The 25,096-nt window shown below is 50.8% G+C and overlaps 6 protein-coding genes and 2 pseudogenes across 6 annotated transcripts; 2 read left to right on the top strand and 6 right to left on the bottom strand.

Moving 5' to 3' along the window:
* Nucleotides 1-123: 123 nt before the first annotated feature.
* On the top strand, nucleotides 124-681 carry SAPIO_CDS8071 (annotated as a pseudogene; the record flags this gene model as incomplete).
* A 788-nt stretch (nucleotides 682-1,469) lies between these two features.
* SAPIO_CDS8070 (uncharacterized protein) lies at nucleotides 1,470-2,722 on the bottom strand (the record flags this gene model as incomplete). The annotated part of the gene is made up of 2 exons (XM_016789787.1): nucleotides 1,470-1,501; nucleotides 1,564-2,722. The coding sequence occupies 2 exons, from the start codon at nucleotides 2,720-2,722 to the stop codon at nucleotides 1,470-1,472; spliced, it is 1,191 nt and encodes a 396-aa protein (XP_016640586.1).
* Nucleotides 2,723-4,057: 1,335 nt separating this feature from the next.
* On the bottom strand, nucleotides 4,058-6,624 carry SAPIO_CDS8069 (uncharacterized protein; the record flags this gene model as incomplete). The annotated part of the gene is made up of 7 exons (XM_016789786.1): nucleotides 4,058-4,178; nucleotides 4,251-4,640; nucleotides 5,594-5,823; nucleotides 5,874-5,907; nucleotides 5,986-6,075; nucleotides 6,130-6,289; nucleotides 6,351-6,624. The coding sequence occupies 7 exons, from the start codon at nucleotides 6,622-6,624 to the stop codon at nucleotides 4,058-4,060; spliced, it is 1,299 nt and encodes a 432-aa protein (XP_016640585.1).
* A 1,885-nt stretch (nucleotides 6,625-8,509) lies between these two features.
* Nucleotides 8,510-10,159, bottom strand: SAPIO_CDS8068 (Isotrichodermin C-15 hydroxylase; the record flags this gene model as incomplete). Its single annotated transcript, XM_016789785.1, has 2 exons — nucleotides 8,510-9,952; nucleotides 10,067-10,159. The coding sequence occupies 2 exons, from the start codon at nucleotides 10,157-10,159 to the stop codon at nucleotides 8,510-8,512; spliced, it is 1,536 nt and encodes a 511-aa protein (XP_016640584.1).
* A 3,034-nt stretch (nucleotides 10,160-13,193) lies between these two features.
* SAPIO_CDS8067 (Demethylmenaquinone methyltransferase) lies at nucleotides 13,194-14,590 on the top strand (the record flags this gene model as incomplete). The annotated part of the gene is made up of 6 exons (XM_016789784.1): nucleotides 13,194-13,280; nucleotides 13,349-13,374; nucleotides 13,458-13,513; nucleotides 13,588-13,855; nucleotides 13,931-14,399; nucleotides 14,465-14,590. The coding sequence occupies 6 exons, from the start codon at nucleotides 13,194-13,196 to the stop codon at nucleotides 14,588-14,590; spliced, it is 1,032 nt and encodes a 343-aa protein (XP_016640583.1).
* A 3,196-nt stretch (nucleotides 14,591-17,786) lies between these two features.
* On the bottom strand, nucleotides 17,787-18,416 carry SAPIO_CDS8066 (annotated as a pseudogene; the record flags this gene model as incomplete).
* A 1,354-nt stretch (nucleotides 18,417-19,770) lies between these two features.
* SAPIO_CDS8065 (Uncharacterized protein) lies at nucleotides 19,771-20,224 on the bottom strand (the record flags this gene model as incomplete). Its single annotated transcript, XM_016789783.1, has 2 exons — nucleotides 19,771-19,805; nucleotides 19,858-20,224. 2 exons carry the CDS (start codon nucleotides 20,222-20,224, stop codon nucleotides 19,771-19,773), a joined length of 402 nt encoding a protein of 133 aa, XP_016640582.1.
* Nucleotides 20,225-21,269: 1,045 nt separating this feature from the next.
* SAPIO_CDS8064 (P-type cation-transporting ATPase) lies at nucleotides 21,270-24,849 on the bottom strand (the record flags this gene model as incomplete). The annotated part of the gene is made up of 2 exons (XM_016789782.1): nucleotides 21,270-24,127; nucleotides 24,189-24,849. 2 exons carry the CDS (start codon nucleotides 24,847-24,849, stop codon nucleotides 21,270-21,272), a joined length of 3,519 nt encoding a protein of 1,172 aa, XP_016640581.1.
* Nucleotides 24,850-25,096: the final 247 nt, after the last annotated feature.

The following is a 25,096-nucleotide window of genomic DNA, read 5'->3' as shown; positions in this document are numbered from 1 at the left end:
CCGATCACGCTACTTCGTTCCTCCGTCTCCATTGGCGCGTCAGAGAGTCATTGTCTTCGCAAGACTCCCATTAAATCCAACAGCCAAGCCCCTCATTCCATCCATCTTCTAAAGACACCAGCCATGTCTGCGTCTCAAGTTGCTCCCGAGCCCATCCTCCAACTTTCTCAGTCTACAATTCGACCCTACTGCGAACGAGATGCCGAGGCCATTGCCAAAGAAGCCAATAACCCGAAAATAGCTCGATGGATGACCAACCGCTTTCCTCACCCTTACACCGTCGCGAACGGTAAAGACTGGGTTACTCAAGCTATGTCTGTCTCTCCGCCGCACAGCTTCGCCATCTGCCTACCAGACTCTGGCTTGGCCATCGGCGGCATTGGTATAAAACCACGGGAGGACGTTAGCTACATTACAGTTGAGATCGGTTATTGGCTGGGAGAGGGTCATTGGTACCGGGGCATTGCTACAGAAGCCGTTGTTGCTTTCTCCAAATGGACGTTTGAAAATTTTGATCATGTCATTCGGATAGAGGCACAGGTGTTTGAGGGAAATGACGCCAGCTGTCGGGTCCTTGAGAAGTCTGGTTACACGTTGGAAGGCAGGATGAGGAAAGCCATCAAGAAAAACGACACGATCATGGATTTGCTGGTATTTTGCACATTCAGGCCGGGGTATTAATAGCCCGGCTCTCTATTTTCTTTTCTTAGAATTTTATCAGTGACATGGCCGCGAGAGGCAAGAGGGATGATGCTACCTGCAACAGTAATAAATTTTAATTCTCTGCATTTACTTGGCTCCGAAAAGTTTGTGGTCGGCTTTTACTGAAGACATCGATGAGTTTAACCCAGATCAAGCTGCCCCGAATCTTCAAGGCAAATGAGAGACATACGCGGGACAAGGCACGAATCGGGGACCAGCTCGCCGCCCGAGGTATGTGGCTTGATGTCCTCTGCATTTGCAGGGTCAAAGGTATCTGGCAGAACTAGGAATATGTTGCACCGGCTTCCGAAATACAGCGAGAGAGCAGAAAAGCCTGACAAGAATGGAGTGCAACGTGCGAGAAGTCCTCGGCGAGTAGTAAAACTAGGATGGACATACACGTCGAGGTGTTAATACAGTAGGCATGGACCCTTGGCTGTGTGAACTTCAGCGTCGCTTCCTACTTCATCTAGGTTGCGCAGCAGCAAACAAAGAACAGACCAGAAGTGCAAGCACACATTCTGTCAAGTCGTGGACGGGCAGGGCAAACAGTAATATCAAGACAGTCACGGAGACTCAACTCGTAGACTCCGAGGCCCACATCTTACCACTTATCATGCACCACCGGTTCGGCATGATAACTCTTACAACCGCACTCTTCTTCGTGGTGGTCAGTAACCGGCGGAACCCATGTACTCCCCACTCTCGGTGTCCACGTCACCGTCCAGCTGTAGAGCCGCGGTCCCACCTTCTTCCTCCTTAGTAGGTTAAACCGCTGACAAGATGGGCATTCGTCCTGCTGATGATACACCCAGTAAGAACGACATGACGGGCATCTATCGGGCCACTGAGCCGACGTACCCCGCCAGCTCATCTTCTCCACCGGGTTCCCCTGAGCCGAGAGGTACGTGCAATTATCCTTGCGCTTGGGGCCAAGAGGGAAGCGCCATGTGCGGGCGGCCCACTCGACAATGGGTTCAAGCTCGCATTTCTGGTGCTCGGCGGTCTCCAACTCGATGGCGAGCGTCTCCAACTTGGGCATCCAACGGAAGGCCAAACCCCATGAGTCGCAGCCAAAGTCAACAGGGGCTTGCCACTTTGCTTCTAGCGTTTCTTGGGGAGGCTTCTTGCCGAAATGCTTGGTCTCTGTCATCTGCGTCTTCATGGCGGCCATTTTGCCCCCGAACGGTGTGATGTAGAGGGGTTCATTTGTCTCGTTGTACCACCAGTCGCCTTTCTCGATAATAAGGCGAAGATTCTTAATACAACGGAAATAATAGGGCTCATTCGCGCAGGAGCGGAGGAAAGAGCCCTCGAGCCAGAACATCTGAGCGTTGACTTCAACCGAAGTGATGCAGTTTGCCTGCTCGATGGTAAGACCGCCGTAAAATAGCTCAAGATGCCGGTGCGGGGGCCCCCGAAGCGCCCAAATGCGATATTCGTATACGCTTGGTAACTGAAGTCGGGCCTCGAGATAAACTCGGCGGCATGTGCGAAGGAGCGCGATGTCGTGTTTGCGGCAGCCTGTGCAGCCGGGTCTGATATAGCGGCGGGATGTCCAGTCACCCGTCTCCTGTGTCCGCCAATTAGCTACAGACGGGTCAGGTGCGTAGATGCCGTATCTATCTCCGACAGTGGGATCTCGCTGACCCGGCCCAGGCTCTTCGTCATCCTGGCTCAGCGTGGGCTCGATCTCTCCGGAAGAGTCTAAGTTCGGCTCGTTTTCTGGAAAGTTCTCCGGATCAAACCAGTCATACTCGACACTACTCGGCGGTTCGGTCTCGTCCGCAATGAGATCGCTGCAAAAATCGGGTTCGAGGGCCCCGTCGTCATCGTGGTCACCATCGTGATGGTTTTTCACGCGGAAGTCGAACGGGATGGAAGGCTGGTCGGAATCGGCGAATACATAATGGTAAATCAAGAGTCGTATCTCGGCGGGGAAGTTGGCGCTGAAAAGGGGACTTTCGCGCTGGTAATTTACGTCCCATGTGGAAACGAGCTCATTCAATGCAACAGTCATTTCTGGCCTAATCTTCCAAGTGGTAGTAGAAGTGAAAAAAAATCAAACAATAGCTTAACGGGCAGTGAAAGTTAGGTGGAGAACGAGTAGACGTGAGATTCCCCGCACGCGATGAGCCTTAAACGGGTGAAATAAGCTGCTGCCTGCACAGCCTGGTCCAATATCAGGGCAGGAGCGGGGTTCGACGGCGTTGTTATGGTGATCGAGGAAGTTTAATTTATTTCATATAAAGTGATCGATGAATTTACCATCACCGGTCTTCTTAAGAGTTGGATGGGCTTTACTAGCCATCGCCATTGAGTTTTCTAGGACTTATGGTCAGCTTCTCTCGTACCATCACCAATAGTGCAATGTGGACCACATTCCCGCTGGTGAGTGGTAGTCTAGTACATATTTTGAAAGTGGAACCACTGGCAGGTGAGTGTGCTACAAGGTCTGGTGGAAGGATAGAAAGTAGCAAGAGCTTGATGAGGAGACGGCCAGTGATACGGTGTAGCGGGATTTCCCACCTCATTCCTCGCCTCAGGCATGCGCATTTATGCACCTAGAAGGAATTAGAACTATTAGCTCGGCATGTCTTTGATGTCGGGACATTATGCTGCAGAAGGTACAAGATGGTGAGAATGAGATAGGTGTTAAGAGACGTAGTATTTGAAATGCTCCTCTGGTAATGGATTTTGTCAATTCGGCCATCTACGATCCCAAGACAAAAAGGAGAAAAAAGAAACATGATTGTCTGATCCTAACACCGATAACATAATTCTCATGGTTGGCAAAGAGTAGAAATGTAGTAGAAAAAGACCATTTTCCTACCAGACTTATCCGTCTTTCATGGACGAGAACCGGACTTCTGAGGTTTGGTTTGATTCGTCTGGGAGATGAGACTAGCTTGGGACCCCAGGAGCCACCTTCAGGATCCATTGTACTACCCTTAGGTCCCACTTTCGCCGATTGCTGCTCAGGGCATCCAGCGAAGCAGGAGAAAGACGTCTGGATTCTCGTGTGTCTCTGAGGCTATTTGTAGCCGCCGAGATTGACGAAACATGATTCCTCGGTCCCAGTCATACCAGACCTAGATGAGTCAAGCTGTGTCTGTATGACGGATTGAATAAACGAGTAACTGGACCAGAAGAAAGTCGGGTTAGCATGTTTCCTCGCCAGAAAGGGCAGACCGTCGAGCATACTAGGATTGGACAGTTGCCATGCTTGGTGCTTTGGATCTTCTTCCGTATGAAATACATCGCAGAGGCGATCTCGCTTCGAAGGACCGAAGGACCTCTTCACCACGATGAGCCGTATTATCGTTGATCATGCATCCGGCATGTGGCTTTCCCTTTACGAAGTACGCGTGGTCGTCCACCACTCGGACGTGGGCTCTTCGGGAGGGAACCGGTGCTCCTCGACGTACAGGTTCGTCCCCGAGTACCTGGGGAGGCGACGATTCTTTCCATCGTAGCTATGATGATGATGAGAACGGGGACTTGTGGTTCGCTTGCACAGCCAGACGACGACAGAATCCAATACCTACCCGATGGCGATCCATCCTGGCTGGTCTGCAGGCTTGAAGTCGGCCACCACAAAACCAAGCTGACGCGAAAGCCAGCCCGCTGCATGGAGTGCGCAATGGAGTTCGCGATGATCCCGGTGACAGATGCCCCAACCCATAGCCTCCTTTTCGTGGGCGTCAATGGCACTCCTCGGTTGCTCACTGTCCGCGAGCGGGTGGAAGAACACTGGCGGAGAGTCAGAAGTGGCCAAGATGCCCACATCAAGGAGCGGACCTCTGCGAATTCCCATCTTGATGAGTTCAGTGTCGGAGTGTGTCGGGTTTGGCTTATTATGCAACTCTTTCTCTAGCTCGAGGATGTCGCAGCCTGGGTGCTGGATGCCATATCTAGAGGCGCTGATGGCGGGTTGGCTAACAAGAAACAAGTGCCCAAAATGCCAGAAGGAGGGGAGAGAGCATTGGATATACGTCAGTAGGGACCACATGTGAATGGAAGTAGGCCCGTATGTGTTGATATCGAGTTCAAAGACGACGCGTCGTGCTGTTCTTAGTCATGCTGCACGGGCAGACACCCGCCGAACCTCAACCGTCCTCGAAACCCCGGAGTCGTTCTTCTCAACGTCGACGCCTCATCAACCGGCCCAGGATACGCCCACAGTCAAACTTGCCAACGATTTGTACTAGCTCTCCACGACGCGTACACAAACATCTTAACCGCAGCAGAGAAACAGACCGCAAATTTACCGTCAAAGAAGTGAAAAGCCGCAACTAACGGAAATCAACTCCCACATCATCGATAGGAGCCTGAGATAGGCGGCCCGTGATGACAGTGATCAAGACTCTCCCTTCAAATGTCACGGACGCGGGTCCATGGCTAATCCCGTCTATCGGCTTCCGTGAGTTTGATACCTGGGACCCTTTCCTCGTCGGAAACTACGAATTCAAATAGTTAGCTTCAGGGATGCCGGGACTCAGCATCCCCTCATAGAAAAGTGTTTGTCCAGATTCCAGATTTAAGAAAAGTAAATGCAGCAATTTCATTATCGTATTACTCGAAATCATCCGCCGTCACATTTCCGCCTAAGGAAGGAAACACCAATATAAAGAACCCCCCCCCCGGGGGAAAGCAAACAACCAGCAGGCGCCGAAATAAGCTCAGCGTCTGGGTCTGACCTTTGTTCAAGGAACCGAATGAATTGTTTTCGCGTCTTATTCAATTTCCCGCAACTACTTTTGGCGGCTAGAGCACAACGTCCATGGTCCCGTCATTATTGAAATATTTCTCGAGACCGTATCGTTCAGCAATTTTGCTAGAGGAGATTCAGCAACCGGCCCGGAGTTATTAACTGCTAGAGATGTCTTACCAGAATTCTATGGTACCCGCCGCGATCGTACGCAGCCCATCGATGTACTGGACAACGTCACCGTGGACCTTAACGCCGGACTTGGCTGCGAGCTTTTCAACTACCATCGCAGCTTCATCGAAGCGGTCCCGGCATGCCTGGAGCTCCAACATAAGCTCGGGAATGACAGCGTCAAGAGGCTTTCCCTGGTGGTACATGATTGGAATAGCGTTGTGGACGCAACCCGCCGCCTTCAAGCTGTTAGCTTTTTTTGCCGTTGAGGCCAGGCACAATGACTTACCAGTTCCTTCTTTGCCGATAGAATATCGTTGCCGCTACGTTATGTGTGGGCAGGTAAGTATACATCTCTCAAACAATTCTAGGATGGGTTGGGGGTTCTTGGGCCAACCAACATGATAATATTGATGTTGGCCTCTTTCCACAATGCCTGCATCTCTGGAGTGTCATGAAGCCAGACCGGTAGTTGTGTGCCAAGGGCAACTCTGGGTCCATGTCAGCACAGTTTTCGCCAGGAATGAACAACGGCAGTCTCTCACTCTGTAATGAGACAGTAGACGCGGACGGCAGAAGTGCCGAACCGAATGTTTAGATAACTTCTGAAATCGGTCGCGGTCTCGCCGGTAAGTCGCTCTCTTTGTTCAACCGCACAGAGGTCAAAGTAAAATTTAAGCTCTCGTTGAAACAGTTCCCGGAATTCTAGGATCGCGTAGGTAAGCCACAGAGTAATTTTTTCTTTTTGAACCGTCTCAACACAAACCTTTGCTGCGCGTTCGCTGGACCAACTGGCCGAATTCCTTGAACACGGCACACGGCTCGTCAGGACTGGGAGGCTCCGTCTTGTAGCTCAGCCCAAACTGGCGTCGAAGCCACCCTCTCTCCGGCAGGAGCCAGGAAAATAGCTTTCCAAAAACACCGGCCTGGGAGTCCTCGGGGTCCAGGCCCAGCCAATACCTAGTATACTCAAGAACTTGCTGTCTGTAACGATTAGATGCCTCGAAATCGAGGGCAAGCGCCTCGTCGTTTGCATCCATCGTGTCGTCACAAACAAAGATCCAAAATGAAAAGACACCGCATGCATATAGCCTTTCCCAATCTGCCTCGGGATACCAGCTGCAGCTAGGAGTAAGCTCGAGAATCAGCAGGGTTCGGCAGACACTTAAACTTACATCGATGTAAAGAGGGCAAAGTCATTCTTCGACGCCCTTCTCCTCTTCTTCTCGTCCGGATATACCCTGCGTGTAGAACGATCATCAGCTCACATCTACGATGCGTGCCGGGCGACCAACCTTTCGACAATATCATCAAGTCTTCCTTTGAGGCGCCTGTAGTATTTACTCCGACCACAGGAAGGCCAGTTGGAGAGCACCTCGAGCATGTTCGGAACATGCATCACCTGGCCCTGAAGCTCGGTGATCAGTTTCGTGTGAGCTTCATTATTTGACGCCATCTCTCTTCACGACCTGGGGGAAGGATGCTATCTGAAGAATGACTATTATGAGAGGGATCCAGCAGAAGTAGCAGCAGGTGTGTTTTTAACGACAGCTAAAATCCTGCTTGTATCAGAACAGAAGCTGAACGACGGTAGTTTATGGTTGTTTAGAGAAGATGAGACGGCATGATCTGACTTCCACCATAACCCCAGATCGCTGCTTTTATGTTAATCCTACGAGGCGCATGGAGCCCTCTCCCGGCCACTTAGTAGCTAACCACCGGATGCATCTTGCTGCATATGGAACAGGAAACTTAGAGACGAGACGCATAGACACATGGGATAGGACCCACGGATTCAAACTAGTCTATACGACACATCAGTGGCAACCCGACTTACCCTAATGTGCTCTGTCGAATCACAAGCTGCCAGTTGTCTACGTGCTGCTGGAGCAGATTCCGGATGCCCACAAACGACTCTGAAGGAGCTTGCATACAGACCAAAGTGGAGGTCAGATAACTGATTCTGGCTAGCGTCTCTTGCGAATATCCTGCATCTCTGCAGAAACCGGTTACATTTCATGATAGTTCGTAGCTCACTTCCCCGCCCGAGGTGCCCGAGAGGCTGTCACCCCTCAACTGATTCTATGTCCGAGCCACACTTCGGAAAGACCCGCATATGGCTCTAATCACTACCATTCCCCTGACCTATCGGCATTACCTCCGGGATGGAGGAGGTGGTCGCCAAGCGTCACCGTTCGGGCCTTATCCTACATCAGAGGATCTGCGTCTCCATTTTGGGCACCCCGTCTATCTTCTCCGCACGCATGTATCCCCTCTCTCTGTTGCTTGCCAGATGTAAGCAGGAAATGGTGTTGCATTTTCTCTCACCGCTCCTTGCTTGGCCAAGAAGCCCAAGGGCAAAACGAGTCAGTAAGTGTGCCAGAAGGCGCAAGAACGAACGATACAGCTCCATGTCCGTACCCTTCTAGTCTCCCTTGTGCCCCACCCAGAAACCATACCCCGTATCTCTGTCGTCAATACTATCAGGCGTGACGATTGGGAAATTTGACGCCGTTAAATATGCACTTTTCTGGTGTGATAGTGATTATCTGGCAAGTGCCTCAAAGAAAAGTATTTGCTAGGTTTCGAAAATGATCAATCTATGCGAAAATCTCCCTAACACTTGCCCACGCGAATTCAACATTAAGTGACCCTTGCTTTGATGGGGGACAGTGTAGCCGTAGCATGGAGTTCAGACGCCATTGGTATTGCTGCAAGTGGTTGTTCCAACAAGCGCCACAAGCGCGGGCACAACATGGTGGCCCATGCCGGTTTCATTATTTCCAGCCACCGATTCCCAAAAACATAGGGATCTTATACAACCCGAAGACCGAATGACAATTTAGCAAAAGTGAAGGAATGAAAATTTTGTGCAACGTCCGCTTTTTAGGTAATTATCGTGCTTGTCGTGGCCGGTGACAGACGTTACACAGACGGGTGGTGCACGGTCGAGAGACGTGCATATAAGGGCTTTTTCTCATAGAGAACAATAGTTTTCTGCGGAAGCCAGTTCTCACTCTCGGGCATCAAATGGAGGTCGAAATTCCAAACCATTCGCGCAATCACCAGCCGTGATTCCATGTAAGCAAGACTACGGCCAATGCAGTTCCTAGGACCAAGGCTGAAAGGCTGGAAAACCTCACGGTTGTCGTCTGCATATCGCTCGTCTCCGAGCCATCGTTCCGGCACAAAGAGGTATGGATCAGCGAAGTTGTCTTTCGAGTGGAAGGCCGCCCACTGTGTGATGTAGACGTCTGCGCCTTCCGGCACATACCTCCCGTCAATGAACGCACCTCCTTTCGGCACGAACCGATGGATGCCTGCGGGAACCGGAGGATGAATGCGTAGACTCTCATTTATGACCGCAATCAAATAAGGGAGTTTGGGGATGCTTGAGAAAGTGATTTCGTCCTCGGAAGAAAACGCAGAGCGGACCTCCTCCGCCAGCTTCCTCAGCTTGTCAGGATTGGTCATGAGATGGTACGCTGTCACTCCAAGAAGAGTCGCCGAGGTCTCGGAGCCGGCCATGACGAGGATTTGAGAGTTGGCATAGAGTTCGCTGAGGCTCATTCCGTTCTCCTTTTCGGTATGCTCAAGGATGTGAGTCATGAAGTCAGACCTGTTCATCTCCCTTTGGCGTCGCCGATCGACTTTGTCCTTAGTGAAGGCCACGTGTTTCACGAAGTCGTGCTTGATGTGGCTTGGAATCATCAGCTTGACAGCCGCGCCGAGGGTTCCCATGGTCGCAATGATTTGGCTGTACAGCATCAAGCTTAGACGCGAGAAGACGAAAGAGATCCAAGGATGAAGCCGGGATTCCTGGAGACAATCAAACGGTTCACCAAAAGTGAGATCTCCGATGATGTCGAATGTTGTGTAGTTGAACCAGGAGCAGAGATTAACAGTCTTCCCGGCATTTTCACGCATACGTTGCATGAGAAGTGCCGCGTACTTGGTGATGATGGGTTCTTGTTCCATCAGGGACTTGTCGGAGAATACGGGGGCCATGATGCGGCGCTGTCTGGCATGCTCCACATGACTGACCTGCCAGAGCATGCTCAGTGTACCGAAGGACTCGACCTCATGTTGGCCATAGATGGGATTCAACGGCATAGGCTCTTTGCCTTTAGAACCAGCACATATATCCTTCCAGGCCTGGGCGGATATGTAAGACAGTTCGCCCGGCGAGATGCGGACAACAGGGCCATAGATCTCATGCAGCTCATGTGCCTTGTAGGTAATGCTGCCTCTCAGCTGTTGGATGATTTTGGGTAGGTTGGATCCGGCGTAGAGTATGGGGCCTGGGAATCCGGCCAGTGGATGGAACCAGACATTATAGACGAACTGAGCAACAGGAACGCTTGCAACCTACCACACGTTAACCTCTGTTCAAGATAGACACAGGAGGAGAGACTAGTAAGAGAAGTCGGCAGGGTAGGTGTGCTGGACAAGAAAGGGGCACAAAAGATGCTTGATTCTTACCAGAACGGAGGCAATAATCCCAATCTCTGGCCAGGAGAGCTCTCGGGCCAGGGAGATGCCCACCGACAACGTTTTGAGAATCGAGGAGCTCATTACTGCTTCGCAACCGCTCCCAATGCTGTTACAATGTAAATTGTCTACGAAGAAATGAGGAGCGAGTTGGGGCTTCTCGGCTTTTGTACGGTCACTAAGATCCGCATGTGCGAGGAAAGAGAGCACATTGTCCAGAATTCGGTATTTTACAATTGGTCGAGTGAGGAGTTCCACTTCTCGGTTCTCCAGTCGTATTGATGATGCAGTCTGTAATAGGACGTCCGCATTGCACCCGCATACAGTTATCCGGTCCCCAAGCGGCCGCACAACTTCTCGCTACCCAACGAAGCCGATCGAAATCGGGGGTGTAGTGCCTAATTCTTCATTGTCCTGCCTGCAGATTGACTGTACCTATCGGGATACCTCGAGCGGGAAGGCAAGGTGAAGAGGGCCATCTACGTGCAGTCAGAGCCGCTCTCACACCACATTTTCCGTCTCCACTCCGTCACTCCCTTATCGTCTACACTTCTACAGGTGAGGTTGAGCATGGATAATAGTTGCTGCTTCGCTACCTGTAGTGATAATCGATCGGCATGACGAAAAGAGTTGGAGAAGGACTAGTGCAGCAGAGGTGGCGATAATTATAGAGCGACAAGGGGGAAGCGGACATACCCGCTAGACAAGATTCGGAGAGTGTTCGCGGGCGAGCTAGGACCCGAGCACTTTCCCGGACAAACCCGCCAAGACGCATGGACTCGAAATCAGGATTCTAGTGTACACGAATTCTTCAATCGCCCTTGGAAACGCTCCCCTCCCCCCACTTCTCCGAGTGTCGTGCAATGGTCTGTCAAGAAGATAGTGCCAAACTTGCGCAATGCGGCCCGCGTGGTCGGCTCCTATTCGCCGCAGAGTAGATTGGCTGTGGTGCAGTGCCACGCTCTCCGGAGCGAGAGCCGGTTGGGCTGGCTAGTCTGCTGGTGTCTTGTTCCAGCAGGATGGACGGTGGCGGCCAGGGGTGGTGGGAGATGGTTGAGGGTGGTCCACCGTGCTGGGACTCCCACCATCAAGACCTCAGGCTTTTTCTTCATGTCGGCGTTCATCATTCTTCCCCACGACGGCGAGTCACGATTGGCCCGAGTGACCCGGTTCCGTGTGCACGATGTCGCATTTGACCCCTCATACCTGACTTCGAACTATTCCTCCTTTGTCCCGTCATCACAACTAGTGCCAAGCACGGTGGGAAAAGAAGAAACCCCATCCATGTCAATCCGACCACTCGATGCAATCAACTTCCTGCAAATTCGTGGATAGGCCGGGGTTTAGTGCGTGAGAACTTAGGGCCAATGTCACCCCGGCCTAACCCACACCGCCCTTTCTCCTCTGTAGCATGTCACTCCCAACCACTACTCGCAGGTTGTGCAGTGGGCAGGCACAAAGGAATAACGTATTCTAATACGTACCTCCTCGGCATCTCGGGCAAAGGGGTTGGGGAGGGGGGCGCCTATTCGGAAATGTAGTTTCTGGGAGGAGGAGAGAGAATCGAAAAGATATGCGCAAATAGAACAAGAAAGAATTCGCGAAAATCCCATTGTCTGGAAATGATGTCGGACCAGACAGAGATACCCGTCATTTCCGACTGACTGGTCCATGGGAATCATGACAGAACCCCGCAGTAAGCCACAAACTTCCATCAAGGGGGCGATCCAAATCTCAGGGTCCTTGCATTCGACAGAAGAAGACCTGTACACTTCCGGGGGCGGCCTTCGCCCGTTGGAAGTAGTCCGGTACTTTTATAAGTACATTTGGCAACCTTTCCGTTGGTGATAGGAGTACCACCACAAAAGTACCACCGATGGTGTACAGAGGTACCAATGTACCAGTACCTATTTTCTTTCCCCCTTTTATTCCTCTGGTGTTCGCTCTGCGCCACCGACTCGGGATTCCTACCTTTACGTGCGTCCACAGTCGAGACGTCCCGAAAATGGGGAAGAATGCTATTACGGGATTGTGACAAGGTAGGGGTCAAGGTCCGAAATTTGCGGGAGAGACTATGCGAATCATAATCATGGTGGAAGGAGGACCGTACCGAGCTGACGGTAGTGGACTTTTTTCGAGTGTTTTGTGGAACTCTGGACGAAAAGTGCACGGCGAGAGGAGGGGAAAATGCTCCGGTCTCACGGAACTCTCTTTCGTGAGTCCCAGCCCAAACTTTCGCTGGTCCTCGATAGCTTTTACTTGGCAATTGACGGTTGAACTTGGTGTGAACCTTCTGTGGCGCTAACTGGAGTATCTACTACTCTGTATACCTACCCTTTCTGCCCCTCTATTTTTCGTTTCATCTTTTTATTTCATTTTTCATTTTTCATTTTTTTTCATTTTCTCTTCGCCCAACTTTGGCTTCAGGGATGGCAAAATAATATTTCAGAGATGGCAGGTGTTTCTGTCCCACATCCTTTCCTGAGTAATTAACTTTTGGGTCGGACTCTGGTGCCAGCGCCAGCAAGGGTCATCACACCGGTAGGGCAGCGACATGGGTCGATGTACTTGAACAAAGCAACGTCAATTGACGTACAATTAATGTCTCCCGCGAAGTGTGTCCTGCAAAGGACCAAGCCGGGCTGTACATTCATCACTAATTCTTCAAGAGAACCAGAGCAGTGGGTCGGCAGCGATTTCGCCGAAGTTTACCAAAAGAACGCGTGAGACTTGCCATGCAAGACCTATTAAAGATTTGGAGGCTTGGGCGCTAGCCCGGTTATAACTGTATTATTTGAATTTAGTCTTGCGAGAGCCGGGTACGATGAACCACGACTCCTGGCTCTCCCTCTCCCTTGCTTCCTAGCTAATACTGATTGGGATGTGGCAACCCCAGCCCCAGCTTAACCGTCATCGTCTCTAGAGCAGCTTCCCCCATCTTTGCTGCTCCTATTCTTTTTGGGTTCCTTTCCTTCCCTTATTTTCTATTCACAACCCCCTCCTCGATCATGGTTCTACAGATAGATTTCGCTGTTTCTGGATTCCTTCGGATACGACAACACTAGTAATTTAACACGCCCTAGGTCATTTATCCCCCTCCCGTGAGCGAACCGTTCCGATGTCGTTCGGCGGTCGCGACAGCCTCTCCGACTATGAATTCACCTTCGAGGCTTACCTAGACCATTCAGCCCGGATCGAGGCCGATGTAAGTTTCACAGAATCAAATATTTCGTCGCCCTAACGATTTTGTCGCTCACGCACTGCACATATTAGCCTGATCTATTGAGCAATGAGGAACTGTACGTTGAATTCTCTACCGGTCTCATTTGATATACAGGTCGCTATAGCTTTATAGTAGCGAAACTGCGTCTTTAACGGATAGTATATACGACTATCACCGTGAAAATGGACGGACATATCATACGTATCGTTCTGGTTGTGAGCAGTTTACGGCCCCCACCTGCGGCTCCCCTCTCACGCATCACCACTCACCACTAATTTTTCCGACCTAGCGTTCTACGTGCCGAACGACGAGCTCGAGACAGATCGCATGGACAACCAATATGAAATACTCAAGATTCTTTTAGACGGGAGACATTATTTAGCGCCCTTATCGCGCGAGAACCCACCTCGCAAGATTCTTGACGTTGCAACTGGAACGGGGCGGTGGGCAATTGAGATGGCGGATGAGTTTCCGGAAGCGCAAATAATAGGGACGGATCTCTCGCCCATACAACCTCAGATGGTACCACCAAACCTTCGCTTCTACATTGATGACGGGTCCGTGACCATCCCAAAAGCTTCAGCTCCAGGAAGTCAAAGAGTTATACGCTGACGGATATGTCTCCAATCTAGAAATGAGGAATGGCAGACGGGCAAGGATTGGTTCGATATTGATTTTATCCATTTCCGAGTCACCGTTGCGGCGTGGTCGGACTGGCGCTCTATGATTCGTATGTCTTTCGAGCGTCTGAGGCCTGGTGGTTGGCTCGAAATTCAGGAACCGAAATGCGACATCGACTGTGACGTTGGCGAGATCCCCCCAGACAATCCGGTGAAGCGGTGGTTCACCGAACTGCAAAAGGCAAGCATTATCGCTGGCCGACCTATCCACGAGATTCCCGAGTTAAAACGCATGCTTCTCGAAGCGGGGTTTGTCGACGTCCATGAAAAGGTCTACAAGATCCCGCTGAACGGATGGCCACGCAGTCGGAGGCTGAAGAGGATTGGCGAGCTATGGCACCACTGCATGGAGGACGGGCTATCTGGGTTCAGTTATGCATTTTTCCATCGGTGTCTGGGTATGACGAAGGATGAGATTGAGGTGAGATACCGCACTGCCGCAGATTATGAGTTGGGGGTTAGGCGGCGACTGACGTTTTATCACAGATCTCGCTCGTCGACGTGAGAAGAGGTTTAGGGGACCAGCGCCTACACGCCTACGAAAAGTTTTATGTCGTCTGGGGTCGGAAACCAGTCGATGCACCAGAGCCAAGAGACCACCCGATGTCCTAAGAACATTTTGAGCGGTAACAACGTGATATCACCGAGAAACATATCGATTCACAACACATGATTCATGAAAGGGACTGGCCTCCCTAACATTTACAGCGGCGCGAGTAGGTCTACTCATGGCCATACGTCGGTGGGATCAGCGACCAAGAACAAGCCGAAACAATCCGGGCCGTATAACAGTCGCCAGCGAAGCCCAGTCCGCTTCGCGTTTCCGCCCTTCTCACCAAAAAGGTGTTAGAAGTACCCGCAAAACGAAAATACAACACGCGCCTTCCATACGTAACGTTCCCAGGGGACTGATATTTCCCATAGACCAATCCCTATTCAGCAAACGCGGGACTAGAATCTTTAATGCAGCGACAGGTTCATACTGTCGAGATTCCTCCGGCATCAGGCGCCGGAAAAGGATAAAGCTAAACCACTATGTGGGATGACAACCGAGGACCAGGCTGGCAGAGATGGAGCGAGCGAGTGACGGGTTTGATCAGGCCAGACCCTATCAGCTGATGTATATAGATAGCTTTCTCTAGGGAAGGGCGGGGGGGGGGGGGGGGGCAGAGCGCATACGCTTGTGCGCGTCTGGGAACATTATTTAAATGTGCCGCTAACCGAGCATGGATTTAACTTATTCCCGGATGGACCTCTTGAAGTACATTAACTCGTGATCCGTAAGAAAGGCCTAGGGAAGAATGACTGACTCTAGTTACGTTGGCCGTACTTCAGTCGCGGACGAATGGGACCGGTTTTCCTCAGCGACGCGAATAATCTCTACCCTCTCCAGAATCAAACTTAATCGTGTTCGAGGCGTCAATATCACCTGTCTTCATACACAACATAAGTCATAACCAATATGATTAAGGCGGATGGGAATGTCAATAGGGCCATCTGAGGACCTCGTGAAACGTTCTTTGACTTTGAAAATCCTCCATCAGATACTCCTTATCATCGTTTGTTTCCAAGTCACTTTTAGACGCTCCTTTATGACGGGGAAAACACTATAAGCCCGTTCAACTTCTGGAGAAGGATGATACGTCCAGAACGGACGAGGGCCGGCAGAGTTGGGAAAGCTGTGAATGCGGTTACAGATCCCCGACATTAATAGAAAACGCTCTGCTGCAGAGACTCGTTTCAGAGAAAAAAAAAAAAAAGAGGGCAGAAAAAAGCTCCTATGGTCATTTCCGGATGCTTGAATCTTATGTGCAAGTGTCCCAAGCCACTAGACTGGAGTTGGTTTCACGGTGGGTTAGCATATCGTCGGAAAGGCAGATGTTCAGCTGAGGTGCGTCATGAATAACGAAAAACACAGAATTTGGTTGCCTCAGTATATACATATACATTCTTTCAGTTGGAAAATTCATTATAGAGACCTCAAGCTTTAGGAGCCGAATGAAGTCGACCCACTTCCCGTTATCAGATTATGAGGTCCTGCCTATCGGCTTCAAGACGAATCCTCGCCCAATTTTGGACATCTCTTGAGTACAAAGAATAACGAACGAGGTGACATGGCGCGTCTTCTAGAGTAAGAGGACTTCAAAATATCTCATGGAGGCCTTCGTTCTCCGCGTCAATCTAGACCTACCGTTTTGAAGTGAATCTCTTTACCGCATCTCTTGACCGAGTCTAACATGAGGGAGAAACAGAATATTTGAAAATATTGAAAATCATTTGGATGATCTCGGTGGTGTTGCTTGAATTGAGGCGTCTCAGTGGAAAAGAAGTTAGATGCACGTGACTCCAAGTTGAAATCGTGATGCGCCTGGTTCGACAAGGGTTGGTCTCAGACTGAAATCGCGACCTCCAATCTGCGTTTCAGAGCGGTGGACCTCGGCCAAGCGTCTGAAATTGTCAGCCCACGCCGAAACAGAAGGAACCTATCATCGTGCGAGGTGCCTTTTTCTCTTCAGTACCGCCGCTCACCAGTCCCATTCAAAGGCGAGAAGAAAAAACTTCGCGTTTCAAATGCTGGAAAGAGATGAGACTGTACCCAGGAGGCCAAGACGATTTACGTCTGGGGGGTCAGGTAATCATAGGTTCAACCGCAAGCAGAGCAAATGATACTAATACCACATCGTCCCGTTCCATCTGCTCTGGACAAACTAAACCTACGTGCAGCCCAAGCGACCTTACCACTTGGGACAAATTACACCGCAGGACGGACACCAAATATACTCGCCGGTCGACACTTTACAATTGATACCTAATATTCTGAATCCCTCTAAAATGCCCGCCCTACCTGTGGTTGTTGATTCCCAGATCCTCGCCCGAGGGTTGGTGGAGGCCAGTCATGTCATCGTACGGAGAGCCGTCGACCACTCGATAGTCGAAACGATTGCCGTCAGTATGTTTTCCCAGCATCTCTGGAGACTTTCTTGGAATCATGGTTTGTTAACTAATAAACAGCCTTGACAATCGTTATTAGTATGGGAGGTCTAATGTACTGGGGCATTGTGAAAGAAGGGTCATGTTCATCGGGTCGGAAGAAATGATGGAATCCCTCTTGGAAGGGCAAATATGCAAGATTGGGGAGGCATGTATGTCGGGACCGGTCCGTGAGGTCTCCTCCGTTACCAAGCCTCATCCATCCTCGCCACCGACCATCTTTGATAAACATTAAACGCCACCATCACAACCCATCTCCACCGACTGAAGCGAGCGAACGGGACACATCGAAGCGCGCCTACTCACCCAAATCTCCCACTGAAGATGCACGCTTGAGTCAACAACGATCAATAGTCAAGGTCGGAAGATCGAACCGCTGTCCGTATTCTCTTTTACACGAGCTGCCAATCAATGTCCGGACTACAGGACCCTGTCCGTGAGGCCCAACTTCTGCACGAGCGGGCCTCTGCATGCGCCGACTCTTGTCCCGTCATTATCACCACCGCCTTTATCCTGACAAGCCATCAGGATAGTGTACATACTGGTATTTCCGAGGAGGAAAAATATCTCGGGGATATCATTGAATTCCGGGTTCGGAGAGTGTCTCCAATCTGGGGACGTTGCATAGGATGAAAGGTTACATATTTCTTTGGATTTTGATTTTCAATGTTATTTAGACAGCGATTTAGCGAAAGGCAATAAATATATGGAAGGAAAGAATAAAGATACCATTCGAGATCAACACCCTCTATAGTTTATATCCATTGATTCTAAGTACAAATCTAATTACAGTATACATCGTCAACAAATTCCAATCTCACTTCCTGCTGGCAAAAATGCTTAGAAACACGCTCCAACCAAACCCCACAAACACCGCGACAAGCACGCGAGATCGAACAGGTACCCATAAGAAGTTGCAAATAGAAACGAGCGGCCAGATGTGCCAGCCAGCCTTGATAAGCGGGAAAATTTTTTCGCGGATCACGTCGAGGACCATGAACGGATGAGGCACTCGGACGAGGTTTGTGCAAACGAGAAAGACGCAGCCGCTGACGAATAGGCCGAGGGTTTGATCGAGAATAAGCTTAGCCACCACATTTCGCCATATTAGGTCCGGGCTTATCCTTAGACAATTTCGGCTCTTCTCTCCCGTTGACGAATCATCGCTCTTCTTCTCTTGTTGGGGCTTCTCGCTCTTGACGTTGACCGGAAGCCCTTCACTGCCCTGGGGAGTGCCTGTTGGAAACCAATTCTCGAGCTGAAACTGGACGATATTCCCGACTTGAGATCCGATAAAACCATACACGGCAAACTCAAGGACCTGGAGCCAGTCGAAAGATGATTTATTCGGGGACTTGGAGCTCGCGAGGAACTGAACGATTAAATTCGCGGACACCTTCATTATCATGCCCTGGCATGCGAGACGGAGATTGAGAGCACGATGCATTGTGAGAGGACCAGCCTTTTCCCAACTTTCACATCGCGTTGTAGAGGATTAGGCCGCGGAAATAGAAGAAAGTAATAATGATTATAATAAGTATAGGGGTTGATACGGGACCTCGGCAGTGGACAAGGTGCTGGGGAGAGTGGTGACGGAGAGTGATGAAATTTTATTGAGCCGCGAGTCACGACAGGATTGTACCGGAATCGGACAGCCTGGCCTATATGGGCGAATAGGAGAAGGGGGATACGGCGCCAAGCTTCGTCGTCGTAATCTCAGGGGCGTCCAGATCAGTGCGCTCCTGACCATCGCCAGCTGTTAATTTTGTCACTTGGTGACATCTGCCTTCTAGGGGAGAAACCCGGTTCCAGCTTTCCAGCATCGTTAGTCCGCAGCCGACATATTATCATGCTGAGAGGGTCGATTTTTCCCTCTTACTCTAAGCGTGGTGCATTCGGATTTATATCTCGACGTCCACAGAAAAATCAATTGATTTGGGGAATAGAGATGATTTTCGCAAGCTGTGTCCCCATCGTTTAATGGAGAAGACTGATTAAATGGGATCATGGGACACAGAGCCTTAAAGCAATAGGACACCAATAACGAGGTGACTAGTGTCGTCAGTAAAAAGTATGAAAGTAATCATGCTCCTGCGTCGGGGTGCCAAGTGAAGTTCTTTCTTCATAGCACAACCCGCGGCGAGGACATCGAAGTGCAAGACTTCGACCTCGCTATAATACTCCTCTGCTTCATTCTCTACAGGCCGGCTGTACTTGACGTCCGATGATCGGTACCGGATGGAGCACGCTATTAGCTCACTGTTAGCCCCCTTCCCCTTCTATCAATTAGAGGTGCATCAAGGAAGGCTAGGAGCCGGCCAGGAAAGCGAAGGTTAGGACGGACGGCTCCAGTACCGATCCGACACGTGCATCGGATAACGATCTGTTGGGTTTGGGGCCTGCGTGATGCCGTGCTTCTCACACTAACAAGTCTACTTCGTATCATCGTATAGCAAGCAAACGGACCTAGCTCATCGCACCATGCAGTCAACCTCTGTGTAGCTGATGGCTTTAACTCCCAAAGTCGCGAAAACGGACGCCGCATCTTTACGAATTTGGTGTTCTAAGCTGCGAATATCCACTGCTTCACTTTCATGTCCACACAAGGAGTAGCTGGAAACTAAAGATTTATATGGTGAGACAATCAATGAAGAATATGATGTTGCCCTTCCCTAATAGTATGGCAGGGTTCACGTTGCAGGTCTCCCCCGAGGACAATATCGGGTACAAATAGCCATCTCAGCCAAAACCTCATCATAAGCGACCTAGCTGCGATTGATATCCCCGGACCAAGACCAGAATTATGAGGACATCCCCTTCCACGCGTGATCGGCATCTAAACAGCGTGTCAGTAAAGGGCATCCTCCCTACGGCGTCAAGGGGTTTACCTGGATGAATCACCGGTTCCGGAATGTAATCCCGGGATTTCTTCTTCTGCTCGCGATCGATACCAAACTTTGAATCTCTCTGCCGAAGGAGTTCGGCCTCGAGTTGTCCATCGGCCGTATAGCTAGCCATGAGCTCAGGCCGACCGATGGGTAGCTTGTCACCGCGATCGATTTGCCACAAATGGTAAGTCTTACCGTAGAGCTTGATCAACTGCTCCATTTCCTTGTTCTCGGTCGATTCCCAAGCGGCGTTCGGCATGCGAACCTGCGGCATAACCAACATTCCCGACTTGACTTCATAAACATGACTATGCCACAGTTTGCGCTCCTCCGGGTCCAGAGTTTCATATAGGGCGGGTGTGATCATATACTCGACGCCAATAATACGAGCTCCAGGTTCTGCACTGTCGTAGATGATACATTGCCGAATATCTTTTGATTTTTAGTTCTGTTCTTCCTTGGCGGAAATGAAATGATTAGCGAACACTACCTTCGTTCAAGTGGCCGCAATAATGGTTGGCTTCAACACCCCTTTTCGGTTCCGACGCATACGCGTGGAATGCGTTTAGATGACCACAAAGGTTGTTCACTGGCGCGAACTCCTATACAACAATTGTTAGTACACTGCCGGGTTTATCGAGCCTGTTGTGAACGGTCCTAGCGTACTTGAGCGGTTGAGTCGCCTCCAGGTTTAGCCTTGCCGGCAGTGTCTTTTGATATAGATTCCATGGTATCTTTCGATGTTGATTCCGTCGGATTGAAAGAACTCGGAATGGATGAGCCAAGATTAATTTCCTGGGTAGGGAAGAGGAAATATACGAGCGTTTTGCAAAAATCGTCATGATGCTTTCATGGAATTATTCACCTTGCGTGACAATGACCCTTAGTTTCAACACAGTTACGTCACTCGTCATTTCTAGTCGGATCGATTCGAAGCCAACATTGAGCCACCATTGGATGAAGGAGGGATAGTAGTGACACACTATGCAGGATCTCACCAAGTCCTACTAAAGCAAAACCTTACCCGTATCAGAGTTACCGATCCAGTTGCCCAACGCTGGAAGTAAAGTGAGATGACATGTACGGACCAGCCTGTCGCGAATCTCTCATCTGAAATGGAATCATAGCAAAATATACGGTCCAATGATACTATAACAATGACGTTGTAGAGAATCGCGGGGCGTCCGCGAATGACGGTCGTATATTTCCTAGTAGATAAAATGAAAACAAGCTTTGCAAATTCGAGGCGTATGTTGAATCGCCGGTTGTGTCGATGGCCGGACTGACTTTCAATGTCCCGTGCCCAAAAAGAAGAAGAAGAAGAAGAAGAAGAGAGAACAAAACTTCATCAATGGAATTTCCCGAAATCCCCACCGTTTGACCTTGGGCTCGGGGGCTGGGGGGTGCACCGATCAAATCTTCGCCCAGCGGAGGAGCATAGCCGCAACAATGACAGGAAGCACACTGACGAGCTCTCCAAGTCCAGCAAACTCAGGCGGAATCCTAGCTTTCACAAAGACGCCTGCAGCTAGAAGAACGGCAAAGAGGTTGTAAACAAAACTCCATGCAAAGTTGAACGCTATTCTGTGAATAGATATCTGGCTGATACGTATCATGGTGAGGATCCCGTCAAGGTTTGGACGCATGAGTACGACGTCGGCAGCGGACTGTGCGACATCGGTACCGCGCTCGTTGACATGAACACCGATGGTGGCCTGGGCGAGGGCGACGGCATCGTTTGTACCATCACCGCAGAACACGACCACTGGCTCGCGGGAGCGATCAATCTTTCCTGCTGTGGGCTTGGAAAGGAGGTACTGGATATAGGCTTGCTTTTCAGCGGGGGAGCATCGGGATCGAACGTTTGTTTCTGGGATTCCGAGCTCGTTCGCGACAGACTTGACGGCGCCGCTATCATCGCCGGAGAGCATGTGAACACTGATGCCTTTCCCGGCCAGCGAGGCGATGGTCGCAGCGGAATCTGATCGGATTGAATCTTGAAACCCAAAGATAGCCGCTAGCGAGTCGTCAATGGTAAAACAGAACGTAGTGTGGCCTTGTGCTTGCATGGATTGTATTTTAGGATCACAATCGACCCCGAGCCATCGGGCGTTACCTGCCCGAAGGACAATTCCCTGCATGGTCTTCCCTTGTACTCCTTTTCCAGGGAATGCCTTCACTTCAGACACCGGCGCGGCTGTGATATTGTTAGACTTGAGGTGTGCCGCGAGGGCTACAGATACCGGATGCTTGATATTTGTAACTAGGCCGAGGAGGAGTGCCTTTATCTGGGCGTCATCACTGACGAGATAATTTTCATCAGACACAGTTAGTTTACCCTCTGTCAAAGTTCCAGTTTTGTCAAAAACAACGTGAGATGTCTTGTAGGCTGATTCGATGGCTGATGAAGTCTTGAAGATGACGCCCCGTTCGGCGGCAACTCCGCTAGCAATCACCACGACCATAGGCACCGCGAGTCCAATAGCGCAGGGACATGAGACGATCAAAACAGTAATAGCATATGTGAGAGCCTTGATCGTGGCTTCGTTGCCAGGCAGCTGCTGCACCTTGATACCAACAGCTACCCAGATGGTCATGGTAATGGCGGCCAAGAAGACAACGACAGGAACGAAGTAAGACGCAACCTTATCTGCCATGTCCTGGATCTTTGGCTTCGAGAGTTTTGCATCATCGACTATTGAAGCGATCGTGCTGATGGTGTTGTCGCCAGGTAGTCTGGTCAGTCGGACCTCGAGCGCTCCAAAGCCATTGACGGAACCCGCGATCAGGGGAGACTTTGCCTGTTTTAAAATAGGCCTTGATTCACCGGTAATCATCGACTCATCTACCTCGGACACGCCGGAGAGAACTGTACCGTCAGTTGGAACTCTGCTGTCGGGCGCAACTCTAAAGACATCTCCATACTGGAGGAGTCGCGCGTCGATCTCCTTGTCACCTTGCTCTGTAACCAGCACGGCCCTGGACACCTGAAGCGACCGGATTGAGATGGATTCCACCGCCTTTTGGCGGCCCAGTGCACCTAGGTACCGACCGACCATGATCAAGGTGACGAGTAAAGTGCTGGTTTCGAAGAACTGACCAGTGGGTAAAGGGTGATGTGCAACCATGTAGCCAAACGACACGATAGAAAAGATATAAGCAGCACTCGTGCTCAAGACAATGAGCAGGTCCATCTCAATCACTCGCGAGAAGATGAGGCTCTTCAAGGCCTTGGGATAGAACGGACCGGCGATGATACATTGAACGATGGTGGCTAGGGCGAGCGAGGCTGAGCTGTATGCAATTTCATTCTGAGGCAGCGGAGCCCATGCCAATACCAAGACGGGAATAGTGAGCACAGCCGATAGAATCGTCATGTATGCCAAGTGGCGCACATGTTTCCCGCCGGCTTCAAGACTGGGATCACCTCGAGGGTCAGCGAGGCTAACGGGTCCATCAGGCCAACCATTCTGTGCAAGATCCCGCGCGCCAATCACCTTGGCATCGAAACAAACTTGGACGGTCTTTTTGTCTACCGCCGTCATGTCAATAACACCGCTGGGCCAAGGCCGGTTGATAAACGCAGACGGGTTGCCCTTGGGGGCGACAATATCGATGGTTGCGCCTTGGTTCTTGACTTTTTGGCATTTAAACTCGGTGGTACGCTCAAGATGTTTTATGACTTCACCTGAGACCGTCGTACCCGCAAGGTCAAATTCGGCGCGGGCAAGGACTAAGCTTGTCTTCAAATTTTTGACATCGGGGAGAGAAGCAAGAGTTCGAATGAGCTTTGTCTCGCATCCGGTGCATGTCATACCAGAGATACTCAGAATGACATGCTCCTTGAAGTCGCCCGAGGTGCCCTTTTCGGGATCCGTAGTCAGCCGTGCGATTCTAGTGTTAGTCCCCCATCCCCGTTGCTGCGGTGGAGATTCCTCACAGCACGACGCGGCACAGGAGTCTGCAATACTAGGGGCCTTTTCTAGCTTCGATTGAGGCACTGCGCAGCACGCCTTAACACATTGACTGCTGGGGGCTGACTTGGCTGGCCCGCGCAGACTACTTCTCGAGCCACGCTTCCTCTCCGTGGAAGAACGCGGCTCCCTGGGCGCACAGCACGACTCAAGTCCAAGTGCTACCAACGCACGGCAGATACATCCCAGGGCCTCCAGTTGATCGGCATAGGTCGAACGTGTCTTGCGGGAATGGTCGCTGCATGGCTTCCCTGTTGCGCCCCCATCGCAAGAGTTGACTGACGGCAAGCCAGAATCTAAAAGGGGAGTCAACATTGGCCGTGAGCCCTTAGAGAGCGGCAGGCTAGTATTACTTACCATGAATGGAGCCCTGTCTTTGGCATTCTCGGAGGGCCAGTCGGTCAAGACAAGCCGTGTCACAGCAGGGAGAAACCTTTCCCTGGCAACAGCTGGGGGCGGCCAAACCGGCGACATCCTTTTCTTTTCTCGGGTCCGGGGCGCAGCACCCCTTCTTTCCTGGAGAGCCAGCCGGGGGAGGCTCGCAACAATCATCGCCAGAGACAGGACTCGATGGTGGACGACCAGACGGAGTAGCTGGAGAGGGAACCTTTGCCGTACAGCATGCGTCCCGGCATCCGGAGGCAATTGGCTTATGAAGTGGTTCGTAGCGATCGGCCTTGCTTGCGGTTTCACTGTCAACATTGGCAGCATCTTCAGACTGACTGCAGCTGTCTTTGGAGATCTTGTTGCTCGCGCAGCAGTCACTCTTTTTGGCATCCTGGGTCCCGCAGCAGTCGTCTTGAATAGCATTCTCGTCCTCGCAGCAAGCGCTTTGGGTAGTACCGTTATTGCAGCAGTCGTTCTCCTCTACGTCCTTCGTCTGGCAACAGCCGCCACTCTTGATGACATCCTCGTCGACATCTGCGATGTGGCAGCTGTCGCCGTCAGACAGATTCTCAGCATTCCCCTCACTCCCCGCGGCGGGCGGGGGCCCACAGCATCCGGAACCGCAGGCCATGAGGAAGGAAGGACAGAGCAATCAATCAATATCAGGTAGAATAATAATAATTATTTGCAGCATACGAAGGTTCAGCTCAGTGATTTTGGCGTTAACACGCCAAAGATCTTCGAGAAAATTTTGGGGTTTCGTTTGATCCCCGCAAATAAGTTCTCTGAAGCTTTGGAGTTTCATCTCCAGTTCCACCAATGGCGTGCTTTCGGGACCAACCAGAGGCAGTCCCGGAACAGTAGCGGCTAGTTATGCA

This window comes from Scedosporium apiospermum (assembly GCF_000732125.1).
Source record: "Scedosporium apiospermum strain IHEM 14462 chromosome Unknown SEQ_SAPIO_0118, whole genome shotgun sequence".
In the NCBI taxonomy this organism is placed as follows: Eukaryota; Fungi; Ascomycota; class Sordariomycetes; order Microascales; family Microascaceae; genus Scedosporium; species Scedosporium apiospermum.
Note: the sequence above shows the minus strand (reverse complement) of the source record. Positions and strands in the feature narration are given on the sequence as shown.